The 20,417-nt window shown below is 41.6% G+C and overlaps 1 protein-coding gene across 10 annotated transcripts in view; it reads left to right on the top strand.

Moving 5' to 3' along the window:
* The window catches only part of B3GNTL1 (UDP-GlcNAc:betaGal beta-1,3-N-acetylglucosaminyltransferase like 1), a 99,117-nt gene that overhangs the window by 71,622 nt on the left and 7,078 nt on the right, over window positions 1-20,417 (top strand). For all 10 annotated transcript variants that reach the window (XM_064395957.1, XM_064395959.1, XM_064395960.1 and 7 more), the window contains 3 exons: window positions 5,170-5,294; window positions 12,581-12,716; window positions 19,574-19,642. In XM_064395957.1, the coding sequence (XP_064252027.1) occupies window positions 5,170-5,294; window positions 12,581-12,716; window positions 19,574-19,642 (330 nt within the window). The remainder of the gene's footprint in view (window positions 1-5,169; window positions 5,295-12,580; window positions 12,717-19,573; window positions 19,643-20,417) is intronic.

The following is a 20,417-nucleotide window of genomic DNA, read 5'->3' as shown; positions in this document are numbered from 1 at the left end:
GTGTTCTGGCCTAATGTGAAAAGCAGATTTTGAAGCTGTGTCATCTGTTAGAGTGGGGAGCTCCCCAGTCGTGTGCAGTGGGAGATGAGGTGCCTGTTATTGGTGAAGAAAAGTTATTTTTTCACGTGTCTGACAGAAATGCTGAGTACAAGGAGAGCTGTATAAAGGAGCATTGCTGCCCTGCAGGCTCCACTGCATGCAGGGGTGGAAAATTGCAGTCTTGGCTCTCTCCAGGCAGAATTGCTCCCCACATCACAACTGTTACATGCCAAACTTGTCTCCTTCTCTAGAATCTTACCACAACTTGGTTCCAAATTTCCTGTCACCCCTGTGTTTATCCTTCCTTTCTTAGTGTATGAAAACTGAAAATGGAGTGACAGCCTTAAAGTTCTGAGCTAATCTCAAAGTGTAAACAGGGGGAAATTATTCTTAATGAGCCCCAGATGGAATCGTGCATTGTAAAGCACCAGCCTCTCTGAATGCAAACTGTGCCTCTGAACAAAGTGTCTGGAGCTCAGTTTCATTCTATTTTTGTGATAAAAGGTCGCAAAAAACACGAACTGAGGAGGTGTCAAAATATCCTTTTGAGCACAGGAGACTGTAGGCCATGTGGAAAGCTCTGAGGTAAATGTGGCTGTTAGGCACTCACTGATGCAATTTTCCATGTTTCCCTGCCAGAGCACACAAATCTCATTCCATTCAGAAAGGCAAGTGGTTATAATAATGCTTCAGAGGTAAAAGGCCAAGTAGGAATTTGGTTTTTTGGGATGTGAATTAAAATACTGTCAGTCTGTCAAATAACCTATCAGGATGCTGTGGGGAAAACTGGGATAAAATGCAGGCACTGCTGGGGTTTTTTGGTTTGTTTTTGGCTTTATATAGTTAAGGCTGAACAGAGATCAAGATTTGATCTAAAAAGCAGAGAAAAAGTGGTGGAGCCTGTGATTAATTACAGGCTATAAGCTATTTTAAAATTCACCCCATACCCTGTGTCTAATTATATTTTCTGCTGGTCTGTTATTAAATATCATTTACAATTTACCACCTCCCTTCCACTTGACTTCCCCATCATCTTTGTTTAACTGCTTTTCTCTGTGCTAAGACATTTGGATGAAAGCAACCTTTTGGAGTTTCCTTTAACCTGTTATTTCCTAAACAATAAAATAAATCGTAATGGGCTCTGGGTCCTGTAATCAAGGCAAAATGATGGAAAGGCATTATTTGGATTACAGCCAAGAAATGAAGTGACAGATCTGCAGAAAGGGAGACTTAAGAATATCTTGGATAATCCTGTAGAAAAGCTATTAATAGCTATTTAAGTCTTCCCATTCAGCAGTTTTAGGCTCCTCTGAGGAATTAAATAGATTTTTCCTGTCCAGCAGTTCCCCTGATGGTGCTGAGTGGTTTACAAAATGTGTACCAAGTTACAGCCCAGTTTTCCTTGATGCCCCTGACCAAAAGGGAGGCCAAGCTTTTCCAAACCTGAAGGCTTTTTCCCCCTGTGGATTGATGTACTTCTCCTGGCTTGTTTGTCATTGCTGTTTCTTATAAGTTAATGTATTCGTGAAATACTGCTAGATCTCCCATTTTCACCAGTCAGACTTCTCTGCACAGGCTGAATCTCCCCTGGTTGTGCTCACAGGGATCTGCCAGACTCTGCCAGAGTGCCTGTGAGCTGGGACAGGGAGGAGTCAGATGGGGCTGGGACAAGGCTGAGAGGGGATGGATGAGGGAGCTGGGACAGATTGATTCTGGTTTAGCACCAAAAGGCAGCTTTTATATTGTGTATATGGCTCTACAGCTCCGTGGTGGTTTCTGTCCAAGTGAGCAAAATGAAAGTGCTGCTGTTGTTCATCCCAGCACGGCCTCAGCAGGTGTTCATGGTTACAGCATTGCACAGGGCACCACTTGCATTAAAACTCCTCCAAAAATTGCTGATGGTCCCTCTGGGAATGTAGTAAACCCCTCAGGAAAACCTCCAGGCTTTGCCCTGGAAAGATCCCTGCTGGTGCTCCTCATCCTTACTGGTGGTGGAGGTGCAAGGGTTGTAGCCAGAATTGCTTGTTGGGGGATGCTTGAACCTCTTTGGAAAATGTTGGGGTGGCTGCAGTTGGAGCACAGTTTGCTGCCAGGAGTGGGAACAATGTGCAATGAGAAGATGGCAAGAGAGGGATCATAGATAATTTAGTTAATCCCTGAACAAGGAGTTACTTTAACTCAAATTAGGGTTCTGCTTGACACCCCACGGTCTATAAAAAATCAGTCCCCTCACCTGTACAACCACCAGCACAGCAAGCAGTACCTGCCCAAAACACTGGGTCAGCAGAAACCCTTCCCCTGTTCAGTGGGAATGTGAAAAAGTGAAATATGATTTTGCATTGGCTGCTTAGAGCAGAGCAGGGGCAGTCTGTGCTTTTCTCTGGGAGCTGTAATTAGTTTATGCCCTTTTGCAGCAGAGGATGTGGGGTTGGTTTTGCCTATAATATGGAAAATTCTGCATGTAGTCCCAGTAACATGTAAACTGTGCAATTTAATTGTATTTATTGTTGCTGAAAGCTATTGATGTGGTAGCCTATTGCTGAAATGCTGGGTTAGTAATTGATACTTTTAGCTATGGATATTAATTTTCAAAAAATACATTCAAATATCCCTTTAGTGGTTAAACAGCTTTCTCTTTCAGAGTTGTGTTGTTTCACAAAGATTCCTGGTGTTTAAAATGCCATCTGGATCCAATAATAGATCTCAGCTGGGAAGGAACTCTTGTGTTGCAGCAAACTTACACGCTCAAGAGCCGTAGGAAGTCCCATCCCTGCAGGATCCATAACACAGTCAGCATCTTTCCTCTGAAAAATGCGTGGCACTGCTGCTCCTTTGTAATGTGAGAGGCCACTGCTGAGCAGTGCAAGGCACCTGCTCCTTCCTAGGCCTGAGTGCACTTTATTCCAGAGAAATTCTGCCAGATAAAGGGAAGCAAAAGAGCCCTTGGAACCAAAGAGCGTTTTTTGAAAGATCCTTTTACTTCTGCAGTAACTCTTCTTAAATATACTTATTAACAGTTGTCTTGAATAATGGAAATGCTTATCCAAAAGAGAAGGAATTGCTGAGATGTATGTGACATAATCACAGATCTGAATCAAAATCTGGCTCCTGCAGCAAGCTGATATCTGATGCACTTGTGTCCTGAGACATGGTCTAGTGTGTGATGGGAGAAGATAAAAAGGTTTGAACTTTTCTGCTGGCTCAGTATTTCCCTTAAAGTCCACAATAAGGAAAATATAGAAAGGGCTACAAGATGAATGGAAATAAATAGATTTTGTGTTTTTCTTGTATTCTTGGTGAGTGTGGTTGCTGGCTGACGCTCCAGCTTCTCCCAGACTTCTTTTCTGGCTTTCAGAGTCACATAAAGCATAAATTGTATGAGCTTCTCTAAAAGTTTTCTTCTGCCCTGCATCTCTTAAACCAGAAGTCAGACAAATGTCTACAAAGACATCCAAGAGCTGCAGATGAGCTGCCCGTAGTGAGCAGAATCCATTTAATTCAGAATGTGGGAGCATGGCCCAAATCAGTGTCACACACGAACCAGAGTGAGGGCAGGAGCTGCAGAGCCCAGAGCTTGACTGGATTCTGGTTTCTCCCAAGGTTCAGCTGAGTGGTCTGGAGCTGTTTTCCAGGGTTCTGAGAGATTTTTGTCTCATTTCTCTTCCACTCCCACACCCCTCTGGCTACTCAGCCTGGTGGGGATGAGAAATAGTCACTGAACTGTATTGCTCTCATAACTAGAGGGCCAGCCCAGCACTGTAATTAGAGAATCTCATTTTCTTAATTATGGAAGAAAGTCAGAGGCTGTAGTAATAGAGAAAAATTTCAATTATTTTTTTAACTTGTACTCTTATTATTTTTCTGTGTTGAAATAGAATGGTTAAGATTGAGGTTGAGGTTTATGACCTGGTTATTCATACGTGTCATACTGTCTACAGAAACAAATGTATTTCAATCTTTCCACCTTATTTTCCTTTAAAATTTTGTCATTTTATCTTTCAGCTTTTTGTTGTTGTGACACTTAAATGTTTTCTTTGACCCACCTGGTTTTATAAAAGGGAGATTTTTAGTCTTGTAAAAACCATGTGACCTTTTAAACACTGTATTACAGGGAAGAAATATCTGTATTTAAACATGAAAGAATGAAATGTTCTAGTATTCCAAGAAGTTGTAGCTTTGCAAAATATAAATAAACACTACTTTTTTAACTTTTTGTGGAGGACTTTAAAGGTGGGTTTATGCTTTCATATGCCACAAAATGGAAATGAGTGCTATGAGCCATATAATTGCCCTTCTGACACTGCATCACTTGCATGAAGATTCTCTGATTTTCAAGTGGAAAATGTTGAAATGATTGTGAAATCCCTCATTTTTCCTAGAGCCTGCTAGATCCACAATTGCAGGAGCTTTTATCCTGCAGTGTTTTCAGCAGCAGTGGGTACAATCCCATAAGGATGAATGTACCATGGCAGGAAGTCTCAACAAAAATAAAAAATATTTTCAGATGTTGCCTCATTCTGAGGTTGCCTTTATTGCAGTTTTTATTGAAGTCTGTCATTATGGGGCCTGAGTCACCTTTCCTAAGTAGAGACCAGCATTTGTATGACAAAGAAGGAGAATTCCAGTAAAATGAGAAAAAACCCCCTTAAGTCACTGATCCTTTGCAGTACAAACTATTTGGTTACATGGAACTTCAGGCTGCACAAACTGTTTAGCAGCTGGGTTTCTCTTTTTTTTTTTTGGATTCACCTGCACCAAGCTTGAGATCCCTGTCAAAATGAGATTCTGTTAATTTTTCCACCTCTGTCCTTGCACTTAATTTGTAACTAGTACTGCTCATTCTGCATTTTTTTCATGACCCATTAGAGAAGCTCATTGGGACACACACAAATAATAGTACAGAATCAGAGATGGGCTTGGGTTGGAACTGAAAAATCTTCTTGTTTCACCTCCAGGACACTTTCAGGTTGCTCCAAGCCCCATCCAACCTGAGGAGCCCACACCCTCCCTGGGCAACAGCAAAATTGCATTTATGAGTAACAATTCTGTTGAACCATATTTATTTGGCAGAGAAATTAAATCTCTTCAGATGTACCCGAATACTGATCTAATAACTGTTTTCTGTTGCAGGGCGTCCCAGAGGATTTGTTGTTCTTTTATGAACATCTCCAGAAGGGTGGTGGAGTGTTTCGAGTGAACCATTGCCTCCTGCTCTACCGGTACCACCCCCAGGCTGCCACTCACTCTGTCCTAGAGTAAGCTGTGCTTTCCAGGGCAATTTAAATCTGGTTTTATCTTGGATCATTGGCAGCAAAGATGGTGAAACTGCATTGGGGTTTTTAATGAGGATTTTTAATATGTAAAAATTTCATTCCCATTTTTTTGACGTATGAACCGTAATGTAAAATAAAATGTTGAAATGTTATGGCTGAATTTCAAAATCAACTGCCTCAATATTTAAAAAGTAAACAGAAACTTGTAATACCAAGAAAAACCATCTTTCGAAAAACAAAAAAAAGAACCAGACCAAAACCAAACCTTTAATCTGATAATGTGCTGCCTTTACATATATTATTTTCTTATTTTAAAGGGTCTAAACCACCAAAATCAGATAATGAGGTTTGAAAAATCCCTGAGGATGTTTAGGAGTAATTATCTCAGGTGCTTCCTTGTAAGCTGCTTTTGTTGCCTGCTGCCTTTCCTGGGCTGCTCAGCCCCTACAGGAGGTGTTAAATGCTGATTCCTCTACATGCTGCAAGCTGAGCCAAAGCTGTTCTTTCTCTTATGCGTTGACATTAATAAAAAATTACATGGGTGGTACTGTCCTTTAGGAATGCCATGCCAGAATCACAGTGGTAATTAAGTAAACTGTTTCCTTACTGATTAATGATATGAGTACACTTTTCAGTCAGTCCTGTTTTTATGGCTTTGTAGAACTGACCAGTAAAAATGAACATTTTTGTTTCCATCCCTGTATTGCTGTACAGAGTGTAAAACAAATAACCACGAGCACACTCATGGTTAATGTCACTGCAGATCTTGATAAATGTGAATATCTATATATAATCATTTAATTATGAGAAGGTCATTCAAGCAAATAGTACATGTGATTTTGATTTTGCAAACAAGCATGAGATAAATTATTTTCTTTTTAATTCATGTTGAAATGTAAAGATTTTTTTTCCTTCTTTTACTGTGTGATCCTTTTGGCAGTGAGTGACCAACTTTTCAGCCACGCGTTATGGGACGCTAAAAACTCTTGGAAGCATTTTTGCTCCTATCTGTGGGAAAGCATCTAATTCTTGGAAATTAATTTGTTTTGAATTTACTGCAAGCTGTTGCTTATTCAGATCTCCAAGGCTGTGTGGCACAAGCACCCTGAATTACAGCATCCTGGGGGAATGTGGAAACGCTGTGAGCTCTTTCAGATGTGCAGGGTGCCTGTCCAAATTGGCGCCTTTCTTGTCTCATTCTAAGAAATCAGGAGAGCTGCTCTTCCTCTTGGCTTCCTGCTGGTACTACTGGGGATGATATTTGGTGTGGCTTTCCAAACATGAGGTTGTGCAAGAGCTCTTTCTCCTGGCTCAGTCCTTGTTTGTTGCCCGAGTTCTGAAGGGTTGCCCGTGTTTGTGTCTGGAGACTGAAGTGCATGTTGAGCAAAAAGAGATTAATGGACTCATCACAAAGGTTTAAGGTTATAATTTAAATTTGGTCTTGCCTAATTTGCCTCTTGGTCATTCCACCTTATTTAATGCATGCTCTGGCTTTTCTAGAAGCCTTTTTCTTTTTATGGTCTGTTTTGTTGAGCAGTTTTTTGTGGTGTTTTGCTTTTTGCCATTGGCCCAGGTCATCTTTAAATTTTGAGTTAGCCTAGACTTGGATTTGGAAGTAGTAACTCACCAGCCAAATTAATATCTTGTCTGAGATCAAAAAGATGCTTGTAGAACAGTTGATTTTTTTTTAAACACTATATGCCTGGTTTCAGTCTTAAAAACTATAGCAGGACATTTTTATACAAAGGTGCATCATTCATTCTTTCCAGCAAAGACAACAGTCACTCATAGCCTGTGATGGTTTCAGTTTATGTAGGTGTTTTTCAGAACCTTCCAGGGGGAAAGAAGCCTCACTGCATTTTCAGATTTCCAAAAATATGTGTAAAACTGCTTGGCAAGTGACATTTGGTTCTTTTATTTTTTTAGTTAGTACGTATAATTGTAAACACTCATGTGCTTTAGGTCATTTCCTATGATTAGTATCCTTCTGGAACACATATCTGGAGTTGAGAATATCTGTGAAGCAGGAAACTAAATCTGATTTGCATTCTCCCTTACCCTGGAGGCATCAGTCTGCATTATTAAATGTTTTGGGTGTGTGACAGAATCTGCATGAAGTTCAGTGTCTGTATTTAGATTTCATTAGGTGCATGCAGAAATATGAATGTTCTCATTGTCATTTCATCCAAAGTCTGTGATGGATACCTGCTGGATTTTGAGAAACTTCTCTTCAGCTAGGAATTCACAACACAAAATCCCATTTTCATATCTCTTGGATCTAAATCACTTTATTTGGTGTTGTACCCTAGGGCTGTGTGTACTCAGTGCTGCACAGCCACATGAAATTGATGTGAGACCATAGCAGAGCTGGCTTTGGAGTGAGGAATACTGGAGTAAGAAAGTCGAATGTATAATAAAAACATGTTAAAATTCATAGATTTTTATCTTGCCAAAGGGGAGAGAAAGGAACTGTATATACAACAATACCTCACTGTGAGATGAAAGTGAGTTTGGAGTGAGGTGAGCAATAAAAACTTGCACTTGTCTTTAGTAGTGCAGCTCATGAAGACAGGTGGTTGGGGCATGCAGCTAATCCTTGGAGCAGTTTACAAGTTTGTAATCAAGACAAATTTAATGCATGTGAAAAAGAAGGTTTGTACCTTCTGTCTGAGATCTGAGCAATTCCCTTTTGCAGAGAAAAGGTGAAGTGCACCTCCAGTAATTTCAGAACCCCTGTGCTCAGAACGAGTGTGATACTGCTCTGCAGAAATAAGCAGAATTACATAATCTATTGAAAACATCTGGTTTCAGGCACTGGAAGCTTCCAGTGTCGTCTGAGCGAAGAGGAACAGGCATTAGTGTGAAACACACATTTGGCTGTTTCAGAGGTGCTCCGAGGCCAGGTCTTGGATCTGTGGTGAGCACAGGAATGCCTCCTTCATTTCCTGCACAAACATACACGGCCAAAAATAGGCAGGAGAGAGGAATAACATACTCCTGTAGAGCTGAAATTAAGATGAGGTCAACTGCATTTTTATCTCCTATGCTTGCATTTGGCACTTCAATTAAACATGGAAACTAATGACCTCATTAGATTCTTGAAAAGTAAATGCCATTAACATTGATAGTCTCTGTCTCTCTTAATAAGCCTTTCATGAAAAATAGGCCACAATGCAAACCATGCCTCAGCTAATGACCCGTGACCTGAAGATGAACTCAGACATTAATAGAACCTATTAACAGTGTAAATGTAATAACTCAGTGGGACGATATAGTCCAGCAATTAATAAGTTCACATGAAGTTCAACAGAACAACAACGGCAAAAAATCCAGTTTATTCACCAGTATGGCCAAGGTTCAAACGGGATTTATTTCTGAATTTCCTGTGGATGGTAAGGGCCTTGAATTCTGCATGCAATACTGGCTGTAAGGGATCTGCTTTTTCAGCTCTCACTGTGATGCTGAAGTTCTCTGTTCCTGCAGCTCTGGTTTGTCCATCAGGTGAGGTTCACCTCTCATCCAGAACTCCCTTACCCTGCCATCAATAAAAAGACCCTGGAAGAGGATGTTCACTTGGGCAGCTCCTCTTCCTGCCTGGCGTTACCTGAGCACTGTGCAGGGCCAGCACAGGGAGAAAAGGTCAGATTTATGGATCTATAGTGTTTCTGTGGATGGCAATCCATGCCTAAAATTCCAGTACTGTTCAGGATATTGGGCTTGTGTTTCTGCATTGCTCAAGTACTTGTACATCTGTCTTTGCTCTGTGGATTCACTTATGTGGCCTCACTGGGGGAAGGAGGGGAAAGGCAGTGCAACAATATGGCGAGCTTTGACTGAGCTCAGACATTAAATCATGTTGCTTTTATTGTCACATTATCTTTCATTTCAAAATAGGAGTAGAGCAGATGTTTCTTGACTCCTGTATTCAGTCACTAGGTCACCACACATTTTTAACAGAGCTCCATTGTTGCATTACTTGGGTGGATGGTCTGGTAATAACTACTGGGGCTGAGGAACACACGGTGTAGTCATTCTCACCCTCTGCATGAATACCCTCGTTTCACTCCTGCAGAATTTTGGCTCCTCTTCTTCCTCCCAGGCTCCATAACTGATGAGCATTGAGGGGCCACGGCAAGTGAGATCTCAGGAAAATTATGTGAGCCTCAAGAATGACATTTTGAGTGGAAATCCTCCTAACGTTTCTTTTACAAAGTTGTGACAACAAAATGGAAGGAATGGGGGAAATAATGTGTTTCAAGATTTGGGGTCAAGAAAGAGCGTTAGGATATGGGAACAAATTTGTACAGTGAGAAGAATTTTGTCCCACCTTCTGGCTGAGGACAATCTTGTGAACTGAACTCAGGCTTGGACTTGGTACTAAAGGCTGCAGCAAATTGCTTACTCTAATCTTTGTGAGATGGGGAGGAAAAGCTGTCTTGATTTGGAGTTGTGCAGAGTAATAATTCCTCCTGGGTTTTGCTGGTGGCTGTGAATGTGTAATAATGCATAATCTGAAAATGGCTGTGAGAATCATCTCTGAGTAGTGGTTTGTACAACTTCTGGATCGTTTCAGGCATTTTCTTTAATTACCCTTTGCACGTTGCTGCAGCTCCTGTCTGCTGCACCTGCACTGGCTGCTGAAGGATGGGAAAATGGCATTCCCTTATCCCTCGAGGCAGGAATCCCAGTTATCTGTTCTGGAAACATCAAAAAAAAAAAACGTGGCAACTTAGGTGAAGCGGAAAGCTGAAGGGAATAACCGAAACTCTCTCCTCTGACACCTGTAAGCTCCTCTGCCTCAGCGTGTGGGATTGTTTGTGCAGAGTGAGTTCTCACAAAGATGAAGCCTGTGAGTGTCACCCTAAAGCTCAGTCCCAAATTCCCCCCTCACTTCTGTGTTTATCTGCTATCTCAGCTGAAAAGTATTTCAGGGTTAACTCAAGACTTTAAAGTGATAGAACTTGATTTTTTCATTGAAAACACACAATATGGAGGTGTGAGCTTCAAATGCTTTTCTGTGGGCACTGTCATAAGAATGCCTCATAGTGAGGCAGAAAAACATCCCAACTGCTGGGTATATTTGCTTTGTTTTTACAATCTACGGTACCTATTTAAGAAAGTTTTTAATTGTTGTTAAATGAAGCTGTCTGACAATATTCTTGTGGTTGAACAACAACCCAATTAATTTGGAATTCAATACCTTCCATACCCTTTTATTTCAGAGTGCAGTTCTCTTACAAGCTTTCCCCACTTGCTTTTCCAGGGTAACATTGATAGGTGGGATGAGTCAGTAAATCTGCTTCAGTGTGAAATCTTCAGGGGTGATTAGCAGCTCTGAGATTTGGTCTGATTGAATTTTACCTCAGTAGGGCACAGAGGCTCTCATGGCCTAGACAGCAACCACAAACTGCCTGGAAGAACCAATACTGCTGTGCTGGGCCATCTCCATGAAAATAAAAACATCTTTTATAAGCCTGGAGGTAGATTGCAGCATTTGCACTGCACCTAGAAATTAGTTACAAGCTCTTTTCATGCCTTGTAAGGCTGTCTGCTTTTTTACTTTAGTTTCCTTAATGTTGTAAACTCAAGTGGAAAAGAAACTTGCCAGTGCCACTCAAGCCAACAGAACAGATTCTGAAGTTCCTTTGGAATGTAATATGGTGTTATCCTTCTGAAGTCACATTTCAAAGGAAAATCACTTTTAAAAGCTTTCCATTTATGTGCAAAGCAATAATCTTCCTTTTTAGAAGCACGCAGAAGCTCTAAAATGTCCAGTAAAGTGATCCTGGAAAAATACTTGACCTTCATATTTTGTTCCTTAAACTTTCCTTCTGGGACTGCAGCATGCTCTCATGAACATGGAAAAAGGCAAGTGTCAAAGGATGCCAGCAGCAGCTAAAGCTTTGCAGCAGGAATTCATCTTGTGGTTGCATTAGAAGAGATTTTTGATCAAATCCCACATTTTCTTTTTCCCCATTAGTCGAAATGCTGGTGCAGAGCCATCACCCTTGGAACTGTGAGGAAATTTTATTTGTGCACGAGGTATTTTCCAAGTTATCAGAGCAGGATCAGTGATGAAGTGCTGAGCAGGATCTGGCTGTGCTGAAGTGAAGTGGGGTCACTGGGCCCTATGAGGGTTGTGTGGTCTTCAGAGCATAACTGGGGCTGTGAAGGAATGATGCAAATAAGAAAATGGAAAACTCCACTTGAAGTTTGCCTTAAATAAGGAGACACCACTAGGGTTTCATCAGAATTTCCTGGGAAAGAAAGTTAGAAAGAAAGCTCAAGGTGCCTTGTTCAAGAGATGTCTGTTATGAAGTTTCGTTTGTCAAATTGAGGAAATCAATTTATTCTCTCTAGGAAACTGCTTAATAAGTCTGAGGTGGGTTCCTAGTTAATGAATATTAAATGAATGCTGGAAATAAATCAGATCTTTTTAACAACAGGCAGTTTTCTTTAATCCATGATAAATGTTGTAGTCTTAAATATTACATTGTAGGGTAGAACACCTAGAAATGCACGTTCTTATGAAAGTTGCCTTCAAATAAAGGGATAGCCACATTTGTGTCATTGCCAAATAATACTTGGGCACTTTTACAGTTAAATCTGTCTTATTTGGTCTGAAATGTGTGTGCAGGCTGGTGTGTGTGAAGGGTGTAACGAGGTGGTTTGTGTGGGACTGTGATTGTAGCTGGGGGTGTCACTGATCCAGAGCTTGGACACCCCACGTGCTGGAGCCTTGAGCCAAATCCTCACTGTAAATTCATTTATGCTGTGGTGCTGGGGGCAAGCTGGGCTTCTAAATCTGTGAGATGCCAGCTTTACATCAGCCAAGGAGAAGGAGCCCGTGGCAGATGGAACAGGAGGAGCTCAGCTGGGGCTTAGGAGATGCTTTGCTGTGTCACTGCAGGGCTCTAGGGCACTTCATAGGTGAGCACAGGTGTGGGTAGGGTTGAATTTTATTACCATAGCTGCAGCTTTTCATATTCTTGTGAACTGGAAGGGTTCTTGAAAATACAAATTGTTTAGCTACTTCTTCCTATCTATCCAAATGATTTTTGTCTGAGAACTTCCACGGAACTTCTTTTCTACGTTCCCCTCAGAAATTTCCAGTCTAATCTTCTGATGTGATTTTTTTTTTTTTTTTTGGTATTATGTGAATCCCTTTGGCCAGGTTTACCTGTAGGTGAGTGTGTACATGTGCACATAGCTGTGTAATAATGCTAAACATTTAGGGGTCAAAATCTGCCCTTTTTCCAACTCTCCAGGGGAACCATCTGGAATCACCGAGTCAGGTTCCTTGAGGACAGAGTGCTGAGCTCCTGGACATCATTCACCATTTGGAATGCTGGCAAGCAAGGCAAGAAGCTCTACAGAAGCTTGTCACCAGCTAATCAGAAAAAGGTGAGCTGGAAAGTGACATTTGTACAAACCCATTCTTCTTCATCTACCCCATGATGCTTCTAATCCAACCCAGCAAAATTCTCCTAAGGTATTTTGTCCTCAAAGTACCAGTTAATAATTAATATAAACTGGGGCAATTCTCAATATTCTGTGTGATGTATTTCTTCTTTTAAAATGCCATGATATTTTATTTAGAGCTTATGGTGGGCATGGAGAGCAAGAAATGCTCATGTTCCTGCTAAGCCCAGTAGTAGGTGAGACACAGCTGTAGCAGGCAGCTACTCAGGGTGAGTAGAGCTACTCAGGGTGAGTAGAGCAGCTCTTTATTTGGGTTGTATGGTGCTGAACTGCCTTGTCCAGGGGCATCCATACCTGTGCAATATTTGCCCAGTTCCAAAGTGGATACTGGGCACATCCCTGGTCACTGTGACTCCCTTTGGAAAGGTTTTGATTGCCAAAAAGGATTTGATTGCCAAAAAACAAAGGGTTTGGTGTGGGCTGAAAGGGTGAGCAGAAACTGCTGGACGTGACTGTCCCACTCACAGTGAGCTGAAAGTGCTGGTGCTTGGCAGTGGCAGAGATTTCTCAGGATAGATTTGTCCAAGAGTCTAAATACCTTATTTTTATAGCATTTTTTGTGTGCAATAACTTTGTGTTAGATAAAGGCTTTAGGGCTAATGTCAAATGGCTGTTTCTTATAAAGAGCCACAGAACATTCATTTTATTGCTGCATGTGTTTTTCTTTTCTTAAGAATATGGATGGGAAGACAAAATGACAAATACATATAAAAACCTGATTAATGTTGTGGCCCTCAGACCACACACATATTAAAAAAAATAGAAGAGATTTGTATACACACAGTTAGAATTACTGAATAGGCATGGGAGTAAATGTACAAAGCAAAAACTGAACTGAATTTCCTGCTTGATATTCCAGTGCCTTTCCAGTGCCATCCCTCAGTCATTGCCATCACGTGGCAGTGGGTGAGCTGAAGAAAAGATATTAAATGAATCACTTGTTTCATTCAGGGAGGACAGACTTCTAAATTAAATGTTTTTTTTAATTTATTGACTTATTATGACAGTTTATGTATTATTTCATTATATATAATAATCATAAAGACAATTATATTTTATTAATATATATAAAATATATAAAATATATAAAATATAAAGCCAACTAAAATTTAGTTTAGACAGAATATAGCTGTCTAAACTTAATTTTAGTTTGTTTTATACTTCAAGTCAGTTTAGGCTCCTTAGATTTCACCTATGCTTTGTTTGTCTGCATACTTTTATTGAGATGCAGGATTTCATCAGATGTCCTGGCTGACTTTGGCTGGACTGTGGAGTCACTGCAGGGTTGTTTTCTCAATTGGCACCAAGTACCTGCAGAAAATTTGGGACACAAACTCCTAGGATAAATAATAACCCCCCCAAAAAACCTGCTACATACAGCTTGTATTATTTTGTAATTTTGAAACAAACCTAGACTCTACTAAATCCTCAGGAAGAAAATTAAACAATTTGAACTGTCAGGCTTAGGGTGTGTAAGAAAACATCTTTTTCAAGAAAAAAGAATGCTTCTAGTATTTTTAGAACCTGGTAAACAAAGCAATTGCATTTCTTCTGCTGACGGGGTCTTTGTGGGCTGTTGAAAAGCCCAGCTCTGCCCTGTGCCAAGAGCATTGTTTCTTAGAAAACAAAATTCAGGCAATTCCAGGAAGCAGCAGTCTGTCTATGTTCATACTCACTAACAAATTGTTACTTTAGTTTGTTTGGGAAACAGTGTGGATGTGAGCTGTGGTTATGTTAAAAGAGAAAAGGACACCTCAGCAATTCTCCCTTTTCCCTCAGCCATCTCTATGCTGAATATTAAAATGATGCTTTGTCTCCAAAGGAGCCAGGCAAAAATCCAAGGCTCGGTATTTTTGCTAAACAGCAACACACGAAAAAAATTATTCCACTAGTAGGTTTTTTATTTATGAATTAATTACCATGATCTCAGTATTCTTAGGGAAATTCTGCTTCCTGGCTGTCCCCTTCTTGATTCACACTGCTGACAGTGGTTCAGTATTAGCATTTCTGCAAGAATGAAGTCAAACAGACCTTTTTTGTTTAAAACACATCCGTTGTGTCTATAATTTGCAGCTGAAGATGGAAACCAAATGTTTTTGGGATGCTCCATGTGCCTGGAGGGTTTCTGAGCTGTCTTGTCTGCTCTTTTATTCTCCATCAGACTTCAGCTAAAAGGAGAACTTAAGCATTAACATTTTGTGTCATTTCCGATGGCTGAAAATAGCGTTCCAGTGGAAAAGCAGGGGAAAGGACCAAATAAGCATCAGCTCATTAGTGGGCTGGAAACAGTGCTTGTGCTCAGCCAGGCTGTGCCATTCCTCTGTGACAGCCCTGTCTGCTGGTGGCAAACAGAAAAAGTCTCTTGAAGGCCCTTTTTCCTGGCTCCTCGACCATTTAAAGTCACCCATTGGGTACCCTCTGCCTTTTTCCAAGGACAGCATCACCAAACCTTGTGCTGCAGCTCTGGTCCTTCAGCTCATCCCCACAGCCAAGAAATGTTCAAGTTTTGCAGCATTTTAACCATTCTGAAAGTGGCACTGTCAGAGCCTGGAGTGGGGACATGGAAAGCAAAGAAAGGTGAATAAAGGGCAGAATGTTACACCCATTAAATAAATACAGGGGAGAATGTTACACCCATGAATAAAGGGGAGAATGTTACACCCACCTTGACAGTGGAATGGCAATGTGAAAGCAAGTGAAAAGCCTTCAGAATAAGGAGATGAAATTTGAAAGTTTCAGTTAAATACAGGTATAAAACACCCTGTAATGACCTGGGGTAAATCACCTTCATTCTGGACTGTAGTGAATGCTTCCTGGCCAGGAAAACTCCCTGATCTCTCCATGTGGGAGGAAATGCTTTTTGCAAGCTCTGTTTTGTCAGCACAGAGCTGTGCACACCCAAAAGGTGCCTGGCATCACTCAGAGTCCCTCTGCAGGGATGGGTCCCTGGCAGTGAGGTCCCACACCTATGGAGGCAGGTTTGTGGTACATGACAAGGGAAATGTTTTATATCCAGTGTTTAGCAGCTGATTTTGCCTGTTGGATTCTGGTGTTAAAATTCTCCACTGATTTTGTTGTGGATATGTGCAAAAAGGGGAAGCTGCTTCTGTTTTCAGTGGAATGGTGTCTAAATGGAATAATGAAATACATTCTTGGGATTTAAAGATACCCACAGCTTCTGTCCTGGCTCTGGTGCTGAAGAGGTGAAATAAAAGCAGCTCCTGGCAAGGAAAATCACTCAGATTGTGACTGGTGGTGCTGGTTCCATGTCAGGGCAGAAGCTGTTCATGTCCCTCTGTGTCTCTTGTGCTGTTTTTTCATCAGCTGGATCTATTTGAACTTGAATTGTAATGCTTTCAGTTACTTTGTTTTGACATGAATGGCCACAATTGATTTTGCCTTTGCAGAGATGTATATTAACATGCTCCTGAGGCTTTCTGCAAGCTTCAATGAAAGAATTATAAATAGAAGAATTAACAGGGTTCACTAGAAGTTTAAAACAGATGTGGGATTGCATGAGATGGGGAGGGAATGCAGCAGGGAAGATCTGCTCAGCAGGATTTTGCAGGGTCTGCAGGCTGGCTCTTTGGAGGTGACCCTGAGGACATCAGCTGATGTTAGGAGGAGGGAGAAGTCACAGTGTGCAGGTGACCATTTATTGGAAGGGTTTTCCAGTTTTCTGTCAAGTTCCACTCAGTTATTCACCCTCCCATGAGGAACTTGCCTCTCATGTCCTTCCAGACCTGAGAATGTGCTGATTTCAGGTTGTTCCTTTCTGTAAATGGCTGCTACAGACCACAGGTGAAAACAAGATGGGAGAATAAAATCCTGTGAAGATCATTCACCATAAAAGGACATCATTAAGCTGATGAAATCTTTCAGTTTTTCCATTATGAAACCTGGGTGGAATGGGAAGTGTGAGGAAACCCTGTCTGCAGTACCCAGCCAGGCACACAGGAAACAAACAATTAAATTGTTGTGCAACCACAGCAGGGCTGCAGCAGGCAGGTAGTGCCAGCTGCAGCCCAGGGCACCCTCTGCCCCTGCTGCTCCTGCTGTGCCCTCCCTGCTGTGCACTGCAGCAGGATCTGCCCCCATCCATCTCCTCTCCCCAGGGAGGTCTGATGGCCCCAGCCTGCCCTGCAGAGCCCCTGTGTTTATTAGGAAGAGCCAGCCAGAAAAGGGCTTTTATCTTCCTCAAACGTGTCTTCCCCCAGCAGAGGTTGTTTCTGAGTTAATCTCTTATCTTTTGAGTGATGTAAACTTTCTCTGAGGAGGGAGAAGGCGATTTCTGCTTTTCCCCTCACACCACTGTTAATGGAAGTTGCAATCCATATTTATAGAAATTACTTACTGTAGCTCCTTAGCTTTTCTAGCAGATACCCAGAGTTTTGAGCTGAGAGAATTAGCAGTGTTCTTTCCTTTGGAATTTTTGTAATTGTGCAGATTTTTATACATATTTAAAACAAAAACATGTAATAATTAATATATTTTACTAACACTGAAGTGTGATCTGAGGACTCAGTGGTATCATGCTGTCAGGGTTATGCCAAAGAGCATTTTTGCTAAAAGGAGAGAGGAGAAAAACAGCAAATTGAGATTCCTTTATGGCTTTATAGTTCATGGTTTCTCACAGGGAGACAGGAGTTCATGTGTGGATAGATGTTCTTCATAAAAGCTACAAGAAAGAAGGCCATTAATGCAGGAAAATAAATAGGTGTCTCTGGGTTTATCCTGATAGTGTATAAAGTAAATAACTCCCATAAGCCTGATGCCCTGACTGCTCCTTATAGGATAAACAACTGTGCCTAAGTCCTGTATTTAGAGTCCAAACACAGCTTTGCTTTAATTGGAAAATAAATAGTGTGTGTCAGAAAAATAGTTGCCTTACATTTTGGCCACCCACATGGTGTGCAGGCTGCAGAAAAATCACCCATTCAAGTCTGACCTGTTTTACACTACTGTAAATACCAGGTCTAAGCTGCCTGAGCCCATTGAGAATTGTACAGGGAAATACCTCAGTGATAACAAAAGGGTTTGAGCTCTTTCCATCTCCCAAGGGAAATCTGTCACAGACTCACCTGTGCTCTTTTTGTCACTGGGGGGTTTGTGTGGGGGTGTTCTGGGGAGTCACTGTGCAAAAGGACAGAGCTTTCTTCCCACAGTGACTTCTAATGATCCCCTTCATGTAAAACACATTTTTATGTATCTGTGTGCATGTGCACATCCACACCATCTGATTTTCCAGCTACCCCAAAGCATTGCAGTGGGCATGGAAATAGGGCCAGGGATATAAAGTGGATTAATCTGTGAAGGAGCTGCTTGTGAGTGTCAGTCTAACCCAGCCACAAACACCTTGCACAGCCTCCAGCACCTTCCTGAATTCCCTCCTTCCCTCCTGCTTCCATTCCAGTGCTGACACAGAGTTCAAATTCTGGGTGTGCCCCTGATGTGATTCCTCACTCACAGAAATGGAAATTCCATATTTCCTTAACATTCTGTTCTTCCTTTGGTGCCTGTTTTGTCTTCTCCAGGTCTCCCTGTGTCCCTCTGAGGGGTTCCAAGGGCTGTCCCTGCCCAATCCCTCCAGTTTATCCCATTTCCCTCATTGCTTTGGACACTGGTGCTTGGCAGCCTTATTTGCAGTCCCTTGATACTTTTGTTTGCATTCTCTTGCCATTGATGTTTAGTGAAGGAAGTGATATTATGGTATTAGAAAAACCCTCTACACAAACAGAATGAGGTCACTTTAGGTAAAAGAAAACCATCTTAATCACAGGAAGAAAATGTGTGAGAGAGATTTCAGACAGGGAAAGCCAGCCAGCCTTTTCAGCCTTCTCTAACTTAATAAATTAATAAACAGCTGTTTGGCTTTTCAGATTTTCTCAGCAGTAAGTGTTGTTAATCAATTTTTAATGCAGCAATTAAAAAGATATGAAAGCTGCTATCCAGCTTTCACCAGAATAATTGATTTCTGTATGACCTTAACTATCTCAACTGTTCTGCTTCGGCATAAGAGCTCCATGTAGATAATATGAATGAATCCAACGGAAGTCAGAGGAAAACACAGCCATGTTTATTTTAAAAAGTCTTCCAAAATGTTCCTGGCAACCTAGTGGCTCTCAAAAATAAGGCCACTGTGTATTTTAGATGGCAGGCATTTATTCTGCCTGCATATTTATGAGGAATGCAAATAAAAACCCATCTGAAATATCTGGCACCTAGGGCTGCAAATAATGCTTTCATAACTCCAGTAAGAATAAGCAAAGTGAAGCAGTAATTATTTGTGTTTAAACATCAGATCTGCTGAATTTTCAGTTGAAATTCAAGCCCATAACCATAGGAATGCCCAGATTTGGTGTGCTGTGCCCAGGAATTGAGGCTGGTACTGCAGAGCACCCAGAGCAGTGGGCCCAAGGTGTCTGGGGGAACATCCCATGCTTGGGGTGAACAGGGAGAGAGAGGCTTTTATTGATCTCATCTGGGTTTTAGTGGAAGTGCCAAAATGAGGAAAGTGGTCTCTGGGTTGAGTTTACTCCCTGAGGATGGGGTGGGTGGTGTTCAGTCAGTGGCTGAGATCAGAATGTGCTCACAGACACCTGCAGAATTTTCTCCACTCCTTGAGATACACTTAGAAAAAATTTAATCAGGGTTTAAGCTGCAGAGGAGGCCCAGGGTGCTCTGCCCACTCCTGTGTCCATCCCCCTGCCTGCAGCTCTGCTCACAGACACATTACAGGTAAAATGGTGCTACAGAAACATTCTGCTTCTCTTTCCCAGGTAACTGCATTTTGTGATGTTGATGAAAAGAAAATAACAAAAGGATTCTACACCTATGAGGAATCTGAGGTGAGTTATAAGCACTCTTGCATTCTTTACTGTGATCTAGAAGTGTCCTGAGGAATGTGCTGAAGGAATTTGTCACTGATGTTGTATGTTGTGTAGCAGCTCATTTTGGTAGAGAGGCTGTGACAGAAGATTGGAGGGAATGGACACTGGGATGCAAACTGGAGCCAGGCCTGTCAGCTTCACACTCAGTGAAGTCCGTTTAGAAAGACAAAAATACTTATTCTGAAAGGATCCTGATGATGGGGTAAAACAGTCTTCACTGGCAGGTGTGTCTTCCAAATGGGAGGAGAATTTGGTTTGTGGTGGATATGGGAAGGAACACTCAAAATTAAAAGTTTTCCAACAAGTTCTCTTGTGAATCAAATTACCCTGAGCTTGCCAGATCCTTGTATCTGATGGGAGTGGGACAGGAGGGCCCCTCCTCAGGTACAGCTGGTGCTCAGCCTGGAGGAGCTGTACAATTCCATGCTGGGAAAACACTGAGGGTTTGAGCTGCATGGAAGCAACTGGGATCAGCATTTCAGCCTGGAGTACTGAGGACTCACTGCCCAGTGTGACTGACACAGATCCTGGCATTGGTCTTCCTAAAACAAAGCCATTTGCTCAGATCAGCTGTAAAGAAGATTGCACTGCAGCTGTTGTGAATCCTTAGACAATCCTGCAGCTTGGATCTGTGGTGAAGTCCCAGTTGAGCTTTAGCCCTTTAACAGCTCCCACAGGAGGGACAGATCCTCCTCTGTCTCTGCTCTTGTGCCTGTTCTGTGCTGAGGGCACA

Source organism: Passer domesticus, chromosome 20, assembly GCF_036417665.1.
Source record: "Passer domesticus isolate bPasDom1 chromosome 20, bPasDom1.hap1, whole genome shotgun sequence".
Lineage (NCBI taxonomy): Eukaryota > Metazoa > Chordata > Aves > Passeriformes > Passeridae > Passer > Passer domesticus.
The sequence above is the reverse complement of the archived record's forward strand: the minus strand, read 5'-3'. Positions and strand labels throughout refer to the sequence as shown.